At 42.9% G+C, this 19401-nt stretch overlaps 1 protein-coding gene across 1 annotated transcript in view; it reads right to left on the bottom strand.

Annotated features, from left to right (window-relative positions):
* Positions 1–18386: 18386 nt before the first annotated feature.
* Positions 18387–19401, bottom strand: part of RRM2B (ribonucleotide reductase regulatory TP53 inducible subunit M2B) — a 35309-nt gene continuing 34294 nt past the window's right edge. Inside the window, exon 9 of the mRNA XM_039233853.1 lies at positions 18387–18576. Coding sequence (XP_039089784.1) covers positions 18424–18576 — 153 coding nt within the window. The 3' untranslated portion in view covers positions 18387–18423. The remainder of the gene's footprint in view (positions 18577–19401) is intronic.

Raw genomic sequence — 19401 nt, forward strand, 5'->3', positions numbered from 1 at the left:
AAATTAAACCTGTTTGCTATTTTTTCCAATACAATTGTTTAGACCTGTATGGTAAGTCCAGTCAACTCAATCCACTTGACATTTCAGGGTGTCTTTGTTCTTCCTCCTTCATATGCTAACTTCAGTTGTAAACAAAATGAAACTCTATTTTTTCCCCCAATGACCTTTTGAAACATGTTCAATGAGCATACTATTTCCCTGCTCCTGGGAGAAAATTTGGTAGATACTATCGCCTTTTCAGTTCCTTCTTGGATTATAGACTCTTCTAGGGTCCAAAAATTGCAAATACAGACCAACTGAGTAATTTGAATATCCAGTCCAAGACATTAATCAAAATTTCTAACTTGATTATTAAATATACCAAATACATCCCCCTCCTTCAGTTCAAACCTATTTTCTTGCAGTGGAAAAAAGCACTGTGTTTGGTTTTTGTCTCGGGATCATCACAATTATGCAAGTTGGGTGAAGGAAAGAGTGCCACCACTCATACCTATAGACTTTTCTCTGATCTTCACAAAGACGCTCTTTGGCGAGGACACTTTGGTTTTCCTCTACACCTCTCCCCCTCTCCAGCTTGCCTGTGTCAGAAAAGGAGGAACGAAGTATAGTAAGGGACATAAAATTGCCTCCAGAAACTGGTACATCCTTCAGCTAGATTTCTACTCTCTGGTCTGGCAGACATGTACAGCTAGCTCTTTCTTTTGTGCGCTCTTCTGAAGATTTAGGGAGAAGCCCCCATGAGCCACTCCAGTTGCAGTCTCATGATGTGGGTGATGCCAACTTTCTTCTCTCTGGCAGATTTCCATCACCTTTAGCTTCCAGTGTCGTGGAGGACAACCCACACATACCCTCACCAATGGAGTACCCTTCCTTTGCTCTTGGTTAGGATTCAGACAGATCCAGGCCAGCTCTTTCTCTCTGGTGTATGGCAATTCCTGCAAGTCCCCCCTCCCACAGCCACCTCAATTCTGCTGCCATAGCAGTAGAGTTCTCTCAGCTGTGAGCACAGGCCCCCCTGCCCGCCATGTTTCTCTGCTGCAGGGAACACACATTAAGCTCTCCAAGGGATCCCTCACTAGACCTGAAATGGAAGTAGCCCTCATCCCTTCCTGGAGAGCAATGGGGCTCACACCAGGACAGCATTTCTCTCCAAAGAAATCCACCCACATCCTCTCTGGTCCATTCCAATCCCTACTTAATATCTGGCTAAAAGGCCCAAGCACTGTGGAATAGTTCTGCACTATTACATGTGTACATTCTGCATCTGGGGGATTGCATTTTCTTTTCTTTTCTTTTCTTTTTTTCCACAAATAGTTTATTGTCAAATTGGTTTCCACATAACACCCAGTGCTCATCCCAAGTGTCCTCCTCCATGTCCATCCCCCCTTCCCCCCACATCCATAAGTCCTCAGTTTTTGTCAGCATTCAAGAGTCTCTCATGGTTTGCCTCTCTCCCTTTCCCCCGCCATTTCCCTCCTTTTTCTCCCCCTTGTTCCTCAGTTAAATTCTTCCTAATCCTCCTATACGTGCAAACATATGATATTTGTCCTTCTCTGCCTGACTTATTTCGCTCAGCATAACATCCTCAAGGTCCATCCATGTTGCTACACATGGCCAGATTTCATTGTTTCTGGGGACTGCATTTTCATATCTGATGGCCGTTGTATTGTGGTCTTTTTAAATTAAGCCCCAGTTACATCCATTTTAGTCATTCTTCTCCTCCTACTAGTAACAAAAGCCTTAAGACTAAGCTTCAGAGAAAACCATAATTCTCCTTTTAGATTTAATACAAAAGACAACAGCAGAGTTCACTGGGTAAGAAACATTGTCCAGATCCCTGCAGGACCTGTTGGGCAGCCAAGTTGAAGGTCAGATCAGGACTCTCAGACACCAGCTCACGAGAGGCAGGCCACCTCTGGTCCAGTCAGTGATGGTGTGTTTCCATTAAGTCGGTAATTGCCCCAGGGCTAATGAACCAAGTGTTAATATGTCAAATTAAAAAATACCCCATGAGTGCCAGACACAAACCCCAAGGCATTTGGCTATGAGATGAAAGTGAATTTCTTATAATTACATTTCTTACAATTTTATTTAACATTTTGAGAAATCCCACCCAGATTCTCCCTTGCTAACCACAGAACTATCTCCAAAAAGTGTCTCTTCTCTGGGGGTCCAAATTTCAGCATGGTAAGGGCTCCAAAGACGCCCTCCATTGCTTCTCGGCCTTTTGGCTAAGATCAAGTGCAAAGACGCCCTCCATGCTCTAAACCCTATGGCCAACTGTCTGGGATGAAACTGAGTTTGCAAAGCAAAATTACCCACTGTTCTTAACTGCAAGGAAGATGTATAGGAAAGAAGGAGATCTCTCTGGCTACTGTAGTCTTGGCTATACCATTGGACAATGGACTGTAAAACCTAAAGTGCTCCTGCCCTGAAGGACTCTAGTAAACTTGGTGTCCCAGCTTATGCTGAACTACCAGAATGTCCTCCTTCAGTTCAGGCTGGAATCTATCTCAGAGGCTGTTCAGGGCATTTATTTTCACAAAGGGGGATCTGTATACATACGTGTGTGTGTGTGTGTGTGTGTGTGTGTGTGTGTGTGTGTGTACAGGCCTACCCAATCCCCTGGACTATTCTTTAATCCCTCTGAAGAAAATTTTGAGGCTGACCCTGGAGGAACTATTTTCACAAGGGAATTGGTGAGACACTGGACACACACAGTACTACTCTTACAGGGCACCACTGAAAGTCTTTTGGTGAATGCAGGACGTGGCAGGGGGAGTGAGAGGCAGACAGGAGGTGTGGCAGACCCCTCTGGTGGCTGTGCCTGACAGACTGGAATGGGAGTCACATGAGGCGACTTTGCCAGCCTCTCAAACTACCTGGGTGTAGGAGATCTCATGGAAACAAGTAAAGGAAGAACTGGGATCTGGGAGACTGATCACAGTGGTCTTTATTTGCACCCACAAGTGATTCAGCCTTGATCTCCTGACACTGAACCAAGAAGGAGCCATTTACAAAATGGGGGCATTTGCAATTAACAGTCAAGCCTGGATATAACATGACTCACGTTGCATAGATTAAACCTTAATCTGGGGCAAATCCTGTACTGGGAATATATCACCCATTCAAACCTTGGAGTGTACAAGAAATACTTTCAGATTCTCTTTAGGCATAGAGAAGTCTGGGGCACCTGGGTGGCTCAGTTGGTTAAGCACCAACTCTTTTTTTTTTTTTTTTTAACAAATAGTTTATTGTCAAATTAGTTTCCACATAACACTCAGTGCTCATCCCCACAAGTGTCCTCCTCCATGCCCATCCCCCCCTCCCACCCACATCCATCAGTCCTCAGTTTTTGTCAGCATTCAAGAGTCTCTCATGGTTTGCCTCTCTCCCTTTCCCCCACCATTTCTGCCCTTCTTCTCCCCCTTGTTCCTCCGTCAAGTTCCTCCTAATCCTCCCATACGAAGCACCAACTCTTAATCTCAGCTCAAGTCTTGATCTCAGGGTTGTGAGTTCAAGCCCTGCGATGGGTTTCACACTGGACATGAAACCTACTTAAAAAAATAAAACAAAGCATGCATAAAGTCAGAGTGAGTAGATCTGGTGCTCAAGAATCTGCAAGCAAGGGCCCTCAGGTGCTTCTGAAGCTAGTGAACTGAGGCACAAGCTTTGACAAACACTGCTTGACAGTAATATGCCACTGGGCTTGCACATAAAGCCACAAGTTGGGGACATTTTAACTTCCACAATGAGATTGAAGGTTGAAAATCAGCACACCATGACTGCCAAGATTCACTGTCCACATGCTTCTCCTAACACAAGTCACAGGAATAACCTTTGAAGATGGTCGTGCTGCTTCGAGGAACACCAGCTGAAGAGCTGGCCTTTAAAGCAGTAACTCTTCATCCAAAGGCATCTGCCACTCTCCATATAATTGCATTTTGATTAGAATGAGATCAGGAGTGAAAGGGCCTTTGAACAAATGAATTAGGGAGATAAGTGAGATGTCATTGTTTTTCTCTGAAGGTTGTGATGAAAAACATGTGTTAAGTTGCCTAATAACAGGGAAGACACCAGGAATCATCCCCAGGGATGGAGACTTCTGTGCAATTGTTTCCATGAGCCTCTGAGAGAGAACTAAATGTTCAAGGCGCTCAGCCTCCAAGATTTAGAGCCCCAAGACCAAATGTGGGGTGGTATGGAAGGTGATAGATGGAAGGGGGCTATCTAGAAAACAGTGCTACCATATTGAGGGGGTTGGTATCTGCTTCCACTTGGGAAAGAGCCAGAGTACATGAAGAGGCAGGAGGAGGAAGAAGAAGACAGGCTGATGAGAGAGTTGGGAGTATCCCAGGGCCCAGGGAGTATCCCAGAGCTGAGCGGGAGACAGCCAATGGCCCAGCGGGTAGGAGTACCAAGCTTAGCCAGGGGTGTCATTCTGTGTGCAACATGTCTGATTGTATTGCCTTTAACATTTCCTGCTGTTATTTGGCTAATATTCCAACATCCTCTGACAGGCATAAATCACCAGTTTTACTCCATTCCATAGTCCAGAGGTCTTCAAACAATCATCTGCACTGTAAATGCAAATAAACGAAGGGCCTATGAAAACATCCATCTATGGGACTCAACCCAGGGCTTCTGACTCAGTAAACCTGGGGCAGGGCCAGAGAATCTGCATTCTCACAGGTTCCCAGGTGATACGGCTGATGATGTGGGTACCACTCTAAGAAAGTGATCTAACTCATCCTTCTTTCAAATAGGTGAAAAGAGAAGCCTGAGAGGAAGTTGGAGAAAGGAGAGGTCTGATGAGAGGCAATATGTGACATTGCAAGTGGGCCAAGTTAGTCTGTGGGCACTATGATTTCAGTGGCCATGGAAAACTTAAGGGTCTTTTTAAATGTTTATTTATTTTTGAGAGAGAGGATGCAAGCCTAGGGAGGCACAGAGAAAGAGGGAGACAGAGGATCCAAAGTAAGCTCTGTACTGACCACAGTTGAGTCCAGTGTGGGGCTCAAACTCACGAACGGTGAGCTCATGAGCTGAGCTGAAATCAAGAGTCAGATACTAACTGGCTGAGCCACCCAGGTGCCCTGAGGTAGAAGGTAAAGCCAAGTTACCGAGAAAGACTGGAAGTGAAAACTGAAGACCTTGGTCTAGTTGCAGTGACTGCTCTACCTTGCAATAGCCATGGGATCTTATGCAACGTTCTTGACTTTTCTGGACCTTAGTCCCCTTCTCTACAGAGGAAGCCTGCACTAGATTATCAGGTGGCATTCTGAGAGTCACACAGCTCCAAGGAGGGCCCCGCCTGACCACATGAGAGTCAGTGATCACTTTAAACTATTTGACAGTTGAAACCCACCAGGACCAGCCCAGCCACAACTGAGACTTGGCCCACTCCCCTCTCTCCCAGCACTTCCTCTTTCCACCCTCAGCGCAGATCTGCGTGCTTCTTAATTCACTGCAGCCAAGTGTACACCCAATACCCCAACTCCTGTAAACCTTGGATAGATAGGCATTCCCATTTTACAGATAGAAAAACTGAGGTTCAGAGGAGTTTAAGTCACTCACCCAAGGTCATACGGCTAATAAATGGTAGAGCTGAGGCTATTCCTATCCCATTTTCCCGTCTGACTAAAGCATTTCATCTTTCCACTTCACAGCTCTCTGGGACTCCCATCCCAGCCCTGTTTTCCCTACACCACACACTGAGAACATGGTCCCTGCCCTGCTGGATCTTCTGCCCCCCTCCCATTCTCTCCTTGGTATCCAACCCTGAACCAGCCAGGGGGTCTTCCTCACCGCCAGCCCCTTCCACACCAGCCGCTCAGCATGAGCACACATTTCCGCACCCCCCGCTGGGTGTTTGCGAAAGTGTGGGCTGCAGGGTGGAATTAGCCCTGTAATTTATTTCTGTGGCAGGAAATTTGAATATTAGCTGATCCACAACAGGAAACAAGCCATTCAGGAAACAAACAATGCAATCAAACACTTCACTCAGTACCTGCAGAAGGGAAACCCATCCCAGCTGCCTCTGAGTCTGAAGGCATCACCAAGTTCAGTGTCATCCAGGCACAGGCACCTCGTGTACTATTTTCAGGACGAAGGTTCTTGTTTGAACATGAAGCCTTTCTAACTTGGTTTCAGTTAAAAGGCACAACACAGAGATCCCACTCACTGAGACTCCTTCTCAGGAAAGGGGCACAGTCCTAAAACGAGGAGCAGGCAGGGCAGCCCCATGACAGGACTTGAGAGTGCCTCAGACACCTTTTTCAATGACCTCGCTGCCATGGAGGGGGAGGGGTGTGGCCCAAGGGAGGGGCCCCAAGGAAGGCGGCTGACTGCTCATGGCTCCCTTGTGTCCTTGGCCAAGACATGGAGAAGCCAGGCTGAACCAGGTCTGGGTGGGCAGGAATGTTCATGAAGGACGCCAGAGTTGCTGAGAAATGGATCCCGGTGTCTTACATTCTCAAACTTTCTTTAAAGAATGTAATCGGGCTGGGAGTATTTACACCATTCTATGGCACCTGGGTCACTCAGTCGATTAAGGGTCTGACTCTTGATTTTGCTCAGGTCATGATCTCATTGTCATGAGACTGAGTCCCATGTCAGGCTCTGCACTGAGCGTGGAGCCTGCTTAAGATTCTCTCTTCCCACCCTTTGCCCCTCCCCCACCCCCTCTCTAAATACATACATACGTACATAAAATAAACCACCCCATGGGTGAGGAATGCAGGATGAAAAGGAAGGGATGATGAATTCATTTTGAATTGTTTTAAAAAGGGGAGGTTGTTTCAAATCAGATGTATTTGTTATAAGCAATAGAAGCCATGGGTAAGAAAGGGTTAGGTAATCTTGGTGCTGCTTGTCACACAGAACAGAAAATGGGAGGGAGGAGTTATCACGGCTGGTCCATGTAGCAGTATCTTCAAAACCCAGGCATCTTTCACCTTTTACCGTATCTGTCAGCAGTGTCTTAGCTTTTTTTGTTCTTCCTCATGCATGTTGTCTCACTGATCACAAGGTGGCTGCCACTGTAACAACGATTACATCCTCACAAAACGGTCTGAAGTCAGGACGCAAAGGAGTATTCCTGGCAGAGATTTTCTTCTCATAAGCCTTACTCTTAGCAGAGAGGAAAAAAATTTTTCACAAAAGACCTAACAGGCTTTACTTTATGTATTTTTTTTTTTTAGCTAAACTGGGCCACTTAGTCACTTCTAGCTACCAGGAAGTCTGAGAAAGCAAGTATATGGCTTTCCCAACTTCTATTATTGAAGTGGGCAAAGGTTAGTCATGGCTTTGGAGTAGACAGCTAAGAGTATCTGCCAAAGGGATAAATAAACAAAAATAAAATTTTTTCACCTAAGTCCAAAGATAAGTTTTAGGGGCACCTGGGTGGCTCAGTCGGTTGAGGGTTCGACTTCAGCTCAGGTCATGATCTCACAGTGGGTCAGTCTGAGCCCTGCATTGGGCTCTGTGCTGACAGCTCAGAGCCTGGAGCCTGCCTCAAATTCTGTGTCTCCCTCTCTCTCTTCCTCTCCCCTGCTTACACTCTGTCTCTCTCTCTCAAAAAGAAATAAACATTTAAAAGATTTTTTAAAAAAAGATAAAAGTTTTAAAATATATCAACAGTTTTAGTAGAAAGAAAGAGAAAGAAAGAAGAAAAGAAAGAAAGAAAAAAGATTTATATGTAAACATCTACATTATCTAAAAGAAAAAAAGACAGGCTTGGCCATGGATGTGTATTTTACTTCCACACACAGTTAAAAAAAAGAAAGTGAGGCAACTTCAGAATTCTACATTTCTCTGACCCAATTTATCCCAGAGAAAATCACAGATCTGTATAAAGTTGTGTGTTTACATGTATATGTATAAATACATATATGGATGTTCACCAGCTCTGTTTGCAATAGCAACAAGTTGGAACAACCAGGCACCCCGACTTCACAGTGTTCTGCCAGGCACCAAAGTCAAGTACAAAACTGGTCTGGAAAGGAGAACGGACCTCTCCCTTTGTGTTCCCCTCTGTGTGGTTTGTATCCCAACACGGGCAAGGGTATGTGAAACCATGTGTTCAAAGTCTACCTTCCCCTCTGCTCTACCTGGCTGGGTTTGTGTAGTGGCTTCCATGCTACATTCAGAATCTCTGCCCAAACTGGGGTCAGACCCATCAGATCTGTCTCCTCCTTGCCTTGAGGCTGATTCTCTCTCAGGACACCCCATGCTAAGAAATTTCAGTGGAGTTACCATATGAGTGAGTCATGATCCAGCCAATCCTAAAGTCCAGTGGCAGGGCATAGGCTCAAACTGAGCTCTCTTTTGCAAATGATAACCAGTCTGAATCTCACCTGGTGCAAGGAGAGGCTTTTAAGGCAGAGGACCCGTGAGTCTGTAACCTCAAGCTCTCAGTAGAGTTGAGCGAACCACAGGACCAGACCTCCTGGGACTGAGGGTTCTTAGAGCAGTGATATACTATGGCACTAAAGCTACTTGACTTTGCCACTTATAGAACCAAATTAGGAATTATTCATTATTAGGACTTGGGATTTGTTCATTAGCCTTAAAAGGCTAATGATAACAACAAGGGATGCTAAAGCTGTAAAGATAATTAAGGTGAACTGACTTTCACCTACTCCTAATGCTGTAGGAAGAGTAAAACTATCTTACTTGTTAAGGAAGCACAAAAATCTATTTCCCAATCAATGAACATGTGAGATACTAAGACCATTTATAAATCTATGCTAAAAATTTGAATGACCAGCCTGTCAGAGGGAACTGAAACGTATACAATGATGAAATTGTTAAAGGTGACATGGCCAGAAGCCCATAGCTCAGCCTTTGAGGAGCTATTGACTCTGAGGCCACTCTAAGTTAATGGAAATGTTCCAGGCGTGCATTTGAAAGTTTAATGTTAAGCAGAAGCTTTGCAATAATAGCTTCAATTCCTGAGTGCCTACTATGTGCTGGGTGCTATCGTAAGGGCTCTGCATATTTATACAACAACGCAAAAAGTCCACAATATTGTTCCTCCCGTTTGCACATTTTTCCTGCCAAAGTCATCCAGCCAGTACATGCTAGAGTCAGGATTTTAACCCAGGTGGTTTGGCCCTAAAGCCTGTGCTCTTCCACACTTCACTATAGCAGAGTCCCACACCTGGGGGTACTTCCTATGAGTTGCAAGGGAGTTAAGTGAGTCAAGATGGACTTAGTATTCATAGGAAGGAGTATCATTCAATGACCCCTAGCTCTCAAGAAACCTGCTACCCACGCCTAAATTGTGAAAATATCCTGCCCTGACCATAGATATCACCTTTCCCAGACAGAGATGGACGGGAGCTTCAGGTATCCGGGGCCAAAGGAACTGGCGTGACCCTTTCTGGTACAACAGACAAGAGCTAGTACCTTCCCCTCCCCTCTTAGATCCTCCCAGAATGGGCCAGAGGATAAGTACTATATTTCTGCCATTTCTGACCCTCCCCTCTCTCCCACCCCTCCCCCAAAGTGATGGATGAGCAAATAACAGAATCACAGGTAACTCTGTGACTAGTCCAGGGCTCCTGAAACTTCATAAAAATGTGTGGCTTTGTCAGTTGCTTCATAAGTGCTCAGCATCCATCTATAGAAAGAGGCATTTCCTCTTTCAGCTGGTACCAAAATGCGGGGCTTTCCTTACAGTACTGTCACCTAGACTGTCATTTCTGTACAACCAGCCAGGGGAGAAATTGCTCAAGGGAGTTTGCCTTTCTAAAGGGTCAGTGCTGAGCAGGAATTTCTTCTGGGTGTCCAAATGCCTCGCTCCAGCCCAGTAGCCCAAGCTCATCTGGAAACAGAATCATCCTTTAAAATCTACCTCCTTAATTCCCATAGTGAAGGAGCAGCCTCTGAGCTGAGAGACCAGCAGCTCAAGGGCTCCACCCTGAGGAAATCAGGAAATGAGACCCCCGGCAAAGCATTGCCATGATCTTGTACCGCAGGAAGTCAAAGACAGAGGTGGGAAACAGAAGGCCAGTGGGCCACCAGGTCCCAGTGGTCTAGCAAGAAAGCGTATCTCACACCGTGTGCCCCCCCACCTCTCACCCCAGCCACTTCTGCTTCACCTCAGGGAAGGCGGGGGGCCACAACAGCCTCCTTTGTCTTTTTCCAGCTACAGGCAGGACACGTGGGGGCTGGCAACTCAGAGCTCTACATTGGTAGCAGCTGGTACAATGTCGAAGCTACCCTTCCCTGGTGCAGAATTAGAAGGAATTCGACTTGCTTAATTCCCATCAGCCCCGCCCACCCAACTCCCCCTCGTCCCCCTGACTTCAACAGGATGGCCTGGCAACTGTGGGTAGGATGCACTAGTGTCTGACCCTCGCCTCCAAGGGCTTCTCCCCTGCAGTCTGAGCAGTGCCTGCAGTTGCTGACTCTCACCTCAGGTCACACAGTCTTTTGAGGTGGTTTGGGACCCACCGCCCTCGGGACTTGGGACTCTGTGCCATCAGAGCTGCAGAGATGTGATGTCTTGATCAGGGGATTCTAAGGGAAAGCATGAACTTTGGTGTCAAGCAGAACTGGGGCAGAGTCCTGGCATTATCTGCACCACTTTAAGCAAGGAGTAGATAAGGAGTAAACCCTCTCTGAAAGTCACCTTGAAAATAGAGGAAATAACACTTTCTTTGCTTATCATGTGTCTATCCCACTATATTCCATGAGGCAGATGTCATGTCTGATTTTTTCATGGTTTGATCTCCACCATAGTGTCTGACAGCACAGTGTCTGACATTTAGGATACACCCAATAAATATTTTTGAAGGGAAGAAGGAAACAATTTCCCAATAGGATTAAAAGCATAAAATGACGTGATAGATGTAAAGCGTGTACAGGGCACATGTACTCTGTAAATGACAGCTTCTAGCTACCAGCTTATTCTGATTACATGAAACCAGGCTTCACAATTCAACTAATAATAACTGTCATTCATTCATTCATTGAGGAAATACTGAGAAACTACAGCATCCACATGGACAATACACATGTAAAGAGAGCTATTCTCATCCAAAAGTGGCTCAATTAAATGTTAGCCAGATAGTGAGAGCTATGAGCACACAGAGAAACAACCTTCCCAGAGGATGAGTAGAGGCTAACCAGTAAATAAGGTAGGAGCAGAGAAAAAAAATATGGAAGGAGGAAAAAACCCTCTGTGTCAAACTCTATGGTCCATTGATGAAGCTGAGCCCCTAGAGATAATTGTATGACATACAGGGAGATGCTTGGAAGAGATTTTTCCTCATCTGTTCTCTCAGAAATGTAAAGATTGATTGTATCTGGATGTTGCCTTCAGTGGGTTTGACTCTCTCTTAGCCACATGAAGGACGGTATACATCCTCTGAGATTTGGGGGCTCTAAACCTAGAGACCCAAACCAACAGATGACAAGAATTAGAGGCAGGTGCTGCCCTATCATCGGCAATTGAAACAAATTGAAGCAAGTGTGTCTTTATTTGCCACCACTTTATAACTGGAGATCTGAGAAGGACTTCTCGGGAAGCTCTGATCTGGACATCTCTCAACACTCTAGATACTAGAGATTTGGTTTCAGGTTTCCAAAACTGTCATATGCAACCACTGTCAGGATATGCCATTCTGAGTTCCACCTGTACTATTACTTTATCTAATACTGTAAAATTAACTTACTTTTTACTTAAAGCAATATTTTTGAAGATATATTTCCCAAATATGACTAGAAAATAAGTATCAATTGCCCTTGCAGCTCTGATGTCTTCAGACATTATTGCCAATCCAACCAGGCCCCAGCAGGTAAGCCCTCTCTCCCCGCTCCGTGAAGTGATGTTTAAACACAATTCCCAGCAGCCTTCGGGGGAGGACAAATGAAGTTCTAAATTGACACCTGCCAACAGAGTGTATTCGGAAAAAATAGAGGTCAAGGGGATCATAGCCGATGAAAAATCTTGAATACCGCCAATAGTAGGAATAGAAAGCTGGTGTGCTCCATGAATGGATGATGGGATTTAAAGTCATAACACCTGCCTCTTTTACTAGTTGTGTGGTCTCAGGCCAGTAACTTAAATCTGAGCCTCGGGTCCCTTAGTAATATTGAGACGTAACAATTTCTTACAGAACTAGTGAAACCATGAAGTGGTTAGAATAATAGGATCGCAAAATCACCTTTTAAGCACTAAAGTACATACAAGTATTTATTATCTTCTTGGGAATTAAATTTTTCTCACAGAATTGGGACACTATCATGAACAATGAGAGAATATCAAGAACGAACCCCTTGACCTTTCCGCAGACAAGCTGGAGGGTGCTCTCGTTTCCTGTGAGGTGGAAACACACTACCCTGGAGAAATGAGCAGCACAGACGTGGTTGTGAGAGCGGGCACAGTGTGCAGAAAGTCTGGATGCTCAAGGCTCCTAGGAAGGTCACATAAAATGAGGACAGCTGTTTTTCTTATTACAGGATGACCATGCAGACGGTAGACACCACATTCATTGGTAACAACCCTGCCCTTCGAAGACTCACAACTCCACTGTGCCTCCCTCTCCTCGCCTCGCCCTCCACACAGTTCTTCAGTTTCACTCAACATGTCACCTGGCTCTCAGGTCCCTCCCCAGGAGCAATCCCGGGACCCTCAGCAACTTGACTGATACACACCTCAACACCCTGGTTCTTCCCAATCATATTTTGTTTCCAGGAGCTAGTTTTTGTTCTACCTAGGGTCCTTTTAGTTGCAGATCAGGAGACTTACACTATATTAGGCAAAAAGTAGTCCTTAAAAAAATTTTTTTAATGTTTATTTATCTTTGAGAGAGACAGAGCACAAGAAGGGGAAGGGCAGAGAGAGAGGGAGACACAGAATCCAAAGCAGGCTTCAGGCTCTGATCTGTCAGCACAGAGTCCAACGCGGGGCTCAAACACATGAACCGCGAGATCATGACCTGAGCTGAAATCGGACATGTAAACGACTGAGCCACCCAGGCCCCAAAGTAGTCATTTATTAATGTTTATAGAAGATAATGAGAAGTTGCCAAGAATGGGGACATAGTTGCCAAGAACGGGGATAGCTTTGGGGGGAGCTGGAGCTAGGACTTTTTCTCTAGCTTTGTCATTCAAATAAAAGTGCTTCTTGTCCTTTAGTTTCATTTAGACATGACTTAGGTAAGGACGTGGCCCCCTCCTGGATTGCCTGACTCAGGGCCCAAATAGATGGGAGTAGAACTCGGCCTGGCAGCCCTGGGAGCCCCACGCGGTGGGAACAGGAACAGCAGCTCCCACAAGTAAGTGGCTCTTAATTCCAGAAGGGAGGGCAGAACAGATAATGTCCTTAATAACTGATTGCAAGGACTCCACAGGACAGAAATCATGCACAGACATTTGTATGTTGAGTTCTACTATGGCTTCTTAGGTTCTACATTTAGGACTCGCCTAATTGTTGGATTTTTCTGGCGAGAATATCTCTTGTGGGCCCAGAGTTCACAAAGAAAAAGCAGATGACAAAGGCACCTTCTTTGGGAGTGAGGGTGGTAGCAGAAGGTGGACATAGTGTGGAAAAGCAATTGTGGAGAATGGAGAACAAGTTTACCAGGAAATTGTACCAGGGTTATCAGTTTAGAAATAGGTTGGTATAGACTGAATGCTTGTGTCCCACCGAAATTCATGTTGAAACCTAATCCCTAGTGTGATGATGTTTGGAGGCAGGGCCTGGGAGGTGACTGGATCATGACTGGGGTTAGTGCCCTTATGAAAGAGACCTCAGACTGACGCCTGGGTGGCTCAGTCTGTTGAGTGTCCAACTTCAGCTCAGGTCATGATCTCGCCATCAGTGAGTTCGAGTCCCGCGTCAGGCTCTGTGCTGACAGCTCAGAACCTGGAGCCTCCTTTGGATTCTATGTCTCCCCCTCTCTCTGCCCCTCCCATGCTCATGCTCTGTCTCCCTCTGCCTCTCAAAAATGAATAAACATTAAAAAAAAAAAAAGGGAAGGAAGGAAGGAAGGAAGAGACCTCAGAGAGCTCCCTCACCCTTCTTCCATGTGAGGACATAGTGAGTAGACAGCTGTCTATGAACCAGGAAGTGAGACTCACGGGACACTGGATCTGTCAGCATCTTGATTTCTCAGCCTCCAGAACTGTGAGAAGTAATGATTCAGACCCTCAGCCTACAGTAGTTCTCAATAGCAGCCCCAGTGGACAAGACAGTAGGTAAATGGTTACATGGATTTTTAGGAAGGAGATACAATTTGTCTTACAAGCCTTTTTCTCTGGCAGCATTTGGCTGCTTGTGGGGGTAGAATATGGAAAAACCGCTGTCATGTTTGTAACAGGGTGGGGAAATCTCCTTGATTTTTCTACATATGGTATAAATGCAGAAGAGGAACAGAGTTCAGGATATTGGTAAAGTACACGTATTACTCATAGTAACATGATGGATTGCGGAATCTCAGCTGGATATAAAGAGACATGGATTGGGTGAAAGCAGATGAAAGGGAGGACTGGGGAAATCCCACTTATGTCAAAAGAGCAGTGTGTGGGGAGGGGGAGAGTTGAACAAAGTAATATGCACAAAGAGAAAATATGTACATTTCTTGATTAGGGTAGCTCCTTCACTTATAAAGAAATACTCTTCCTCAAAAAGGACACACACACAATGATGTAGGTATGATACAGTTTATTTCAGCACACTAATCCCCAAAAATAACAAAACAACTTATTTCTTTGGGGGGAAAAACCATATTCTATATATTCAGGGTTGGCTTGATTGAGCACAATGCATTTTAGCAAAAAGACTTAGGTACACCGCACCTAATAAAGCTCTCTATATACATAGTAGATACCAAATAACTTTGCTAAATTACCAGACATTTGGAAAAAATCAAAACATTGTTATAAAAGAACCAAATGCATTAAGTTAACAATCTTGTGAACTTAGAAAAAGACTGAATTGTTATAATTTTATCAGTACAAAAAAAATCATTCTCCATCCTTCCATTTTTATCTATGTTTTCCTTAGGCCCTAAATTTGAAGACTTACATCCTTTCTTTCCATGGCCCTAGCAATATCAAGTTTTCCTTCAAACTTAATAGGTGTCTAAAAAGGAGATTATTTAAAGGGTGGGGAAAACAAAGAAAAACTAGATTTCACTTCTGTACTACTCATGCAGATTCCATTGAGGAAGAGCTCCTGAGTTGGCGACTAATTCACTCAGTTTAGTTCAAAAACATAATACCTGATTATAGCACTAAACTGGTTTTGATGCAGCTCAGGAAGAGATTTATCACTGAAAATCAGTTAGTGACATTTAGCCTTTAGCTTAATCCACACAAATGCAATTTGGGAATTCTATGACATGGAAGTTAGCATATTTAAATACAAAATTCAAATTTATGAATATTAAATATGTATTTCAAATATGCAAACTGCTATGTTTTCTCATTACAGTTGACCCTTGAAGAACATGAGTTTGACCTGCACGGGCCCACTTATATGCGGATTTTTTTTTTAATAAACAGAGTATAGTACCATAAGTGTATTTTCTCTTCCTTATGATTTTCTTAATAACATTTTCTTTTCTCTAGCTCACTTTATTGTGAGAATACAGTATATAATACATATAACACACAAAATATGTGTCAATTGACTTGTATTATTGGTAAGGCTTCCAGTCAACAGTAGGCTATTAATAGTTAAGTTTTGGAGGGAGTCAAAGGTTACATGTAAAGTTTCAACTGGGCGGGGGGTTTGGTGTTCCTAATTTCCATGTTCTTCAAGGGCCAACTGTAATCACTTTCTTATGAATAAAAAATAAAATGGCAGAAGAAAATTTTGATGTTCCAAAATGAGACACTAAGACATGACTCGAGTAAGCTTAGAGGTAAACATAATTGTTTATTATTGTGTATAACTGAACAACAAAATAGCCTTGTCTGGTTTATCTTCCCAAGTCCTTCCAAGTCATGATTCTACATACTACAAGGAAGTATTTTTAATAAGTGCTATCTGTCATGAACTACAAGTTTTTATATTCCTAAATAATGAACTTGACTTTAGTATAGCAATGATTTAAGTACATGTGCTATTAAAAAAAGAAGTTGTAAACATACTCTTAATTTCTTTACCTGTGAGATAATATTAAAAAAGCGATCCCACAATGTCTTCATTCCTTAAGAACTAAGAACCAAAATACTAAACGTAATAAATAAATATGCAACCTAGAGGCCTGGAAAAGGCTATAGAACATGGAATATAATAAACCAGTGTATTAAAAATCCAGTATTTCAGTATTAAAACTTATTCATTTCAAAACAGTTAGGTTTATTTCTACTATAAATAAGTTTCATATTAAGGCACCTGTCATGATCTATGAGAAAGACCTGGATCCAAAACAAAGGGAATATGCACTGAAAACTTTTTTCCTTCATTCTGATATTGTTGCAGATATTCTCAATTTATAATGTTGAGTTTTTGTATAGTAGTATACACATCTTTGAGCATACTACCTGATATAGGTAAATAATTTATATAATGCCTTAATAAAGTACATGATACCTGAATGAGAAAATAGGCAAAATCACATCAGGATGGATGTAAAGGGCTAAATACAAGAAAGATGATAATCTCTAAGGAAAAAGAATTCTACTGTAGTGATAAGAGCCCACCTTGGCCATGTTATTTAACTCCTCTGAGCCTCTCTCTCTCCCACCAGTAAAATGTCAATATTAGCTGTCAAGCTTATAAGGACTATTATGCGATCATGAGATGATGTAAAATCAACTGGCCAACTACGAAGCACTGAACAAACTGAACAAATGGCACTGTCATGGGCCAAAATACTTCAGGCTTCTGACAGTCTCCCTAACAAACCTATGATCTGCTCCTCTTGCATCCACTTGAGAACTCCCCATTTTAATCAATTAGAACATTGCTGAATGAATGGAGCAAAAATTTATGCAAAGTGAAAAATCTCTAAATTCTAGGTTGCAGAATGTTATAAAGTAGTTTGCTTTAAGTGGGGAACCACACTGTTTTGGGGGCTCAGGCTACCTCTTGACTCTTCCTAATGATAAAGCGGGGTCCATGGCCTTTCCTCACTGTCTCCTCTGGAGAGACCTTTGTCTCCCTTGCCATCTGCTATGGTGCAGGATGCATAGTTCCATTATCAGGACTCTACCTGGTAGCAGCATAAAGGAGTTTGAAGAGTATTAAAGAAGCACAGCTGAAGTCAGTCTCAGGTACATTACTCGGCTTGGCAGAAACACGAATGGTTCAGTAATCCCCATCAGATCTCCTTTGCCTAATCCACAGGTTCTTCCTCTGTGTATGAAATGGTTCTAGGCCAGCTTTTTCCAAGCTATATTCAGAGGAATACTAGTTAGGTGAGATGTTAACAGGTAAATTACAGATCTGTGTTAAGTAAGTCTGGGATATGCAGGGAGAAATAAGCTTACATACTGCAGAATTTCTGTGTCTGATGTACTGACTACACATTTCAAAGAGGAAGAAGGGAGAATAAGCATTTCTCAGGTGCTCATCTGACCACAGGAATCCCATTTCCCCCCACAAAATATCTAGAAGGGCTAACGGCTCTTAGACCACTCTTGGGGAAATGCTATTCCAGTGAATTCACCCAGGCTTTACACATTTCAGGGCTAGGTCTGGCAATCATTACCTTTTTGATTTCTAAAGGAGCAAAATCATTTTACTTACAAGGTCAACTACCAGGATAATCTCCTGAATTCCACTTCATAAGTATCCTGCCTGAAGCAACTAAGAACTAAATTTCCTTAACTACATGCTGAGGGATTCAAAGAAGCAATTCTCAAGTTAATGAGAATTATAATTTTTAAATGAAATCATTATCATCTTTCTCAAACATTAAAAATATAAAGATCTAATTCTAGATCTTAGGACCCAGAATCACAATTACTTTGAGGATAGGGGGATGTTTTATCACAACATTGCCATAATTAACACTATTAATAAGTAGCATGGTGGTGGTGGTGGTGGTGGCTAAGCACTTACTTTGTGGCTTAATCCTCACATCCACATGATAAATTTAGGACCTACTATTACACTCACTTTAAAGATACATACACTGAGATTTAGAGAGATTAACTGACTTGCCAAGGATCACACAAAGTAGTAAGGGCAGAATCTCAAATCTGACCCTGACCTCATGCTCTTAATCACTACATAACACCATCTTATATTTTAGTGACAAAACAATAGAATTTAAGTCACACCCTGGTTGTTAAATGGGAAAACTAGAGTCTATTTATATAAATCCAACTTGATTGAAATTTTGTTTTGGATTTCCTTTTAAGCAAACTTTTATGCCCTAAAGGAGATATTTTTTTTTAAGCAGAGAAGAAACAGACTGTTATTTATCAGTCATAGGTTTATATATGGGAAGTGTCCTAAAAGTCTGCATCCAAGGTGAAGACATTATCTGTAGTTTCTGCCATGACTGCAAAACGTTGATACTCCGCAACTCGTTTCTCAAAGAAATTTGTTTTCCCTTCCAAAGAAATGTTTTCCATAAAATCAAAGGGATTTTCTGCGTGAAAAACCTAAAAAGAAAAGAAATGTTATTAGGCATTCTCAAGAAGCCAAATCACACCCACAAGAACCATAACAGATAACTTACAAGCTCAAGTCTCCTAACACCTGTCTAGTCACCTACAGGGTCCTTTATTCCCATAGGTCCTGGAGGCACTGAAGGCTGATAAACTATAAGAGAACTGAGATCACCTATTAACCTCCTCAAGAAATTATACTGGTATCTCTGGTATTCTAAGAAGTAGAAAGAAAAAATATGTTCTTTCAGGAAATGAAAGATTTAATATCAAACTAACATGTTTTTGCAGCTTGACGGATCCAATATAGCTCAGATAGTACAGACCTTGCCACAGGTGTAACCATTAGGTAGTCACATATACATACTACAAAATATTAAATTACCAATAAAGTACTGTAGGCCGAAACATGTTTCTTAGTTCATAAGGCAACAGAAAACTAACACACTGATGTTAAGGGACCATGATAAGAAAAGATAGAATAAATGCTATCTGTAGATGTCTCCAAACAAAAAGTGAAACACGTTGACAAGAAGCTTTTTAACTGCTTCTGAGTTGAAGAAGCAGACTTGGCGATACAGCTTGATGGGAAACCGTGAAACATTTCAATGATCCATGAGGGGGCGATAAAGCAGAGTTTTTCAATTTAGGAGTATTCCCACAGGGATTATGAACACCACAAATAAGAATATATTCAAATGCCTCAATTAAAAACGGGAAAAGGGTCTGAATAAACAGACATTTCTCTAAAGAAGGCATGCAAAGGCCAAGAAGCACATGAAAAGATGCTCAAAGTTATTACTCATTGGTAAAATGCAA

This window comes from Hyaena hyaena, unplaced genomic scaffold (assembly GCF_003009895.1).
Source record: "Hyaena hyaena isolate Hyena2069 unplaced genomic scaffold, ASM300989v1 scaffold_79, whole genome shotgun sequence".
Lineage (NCBI taxonomy): Eukaryota > Metazoa > Chordata > Mammalia > Carnivora > Hyaenidae > Hyaena > Hyaena hyaena.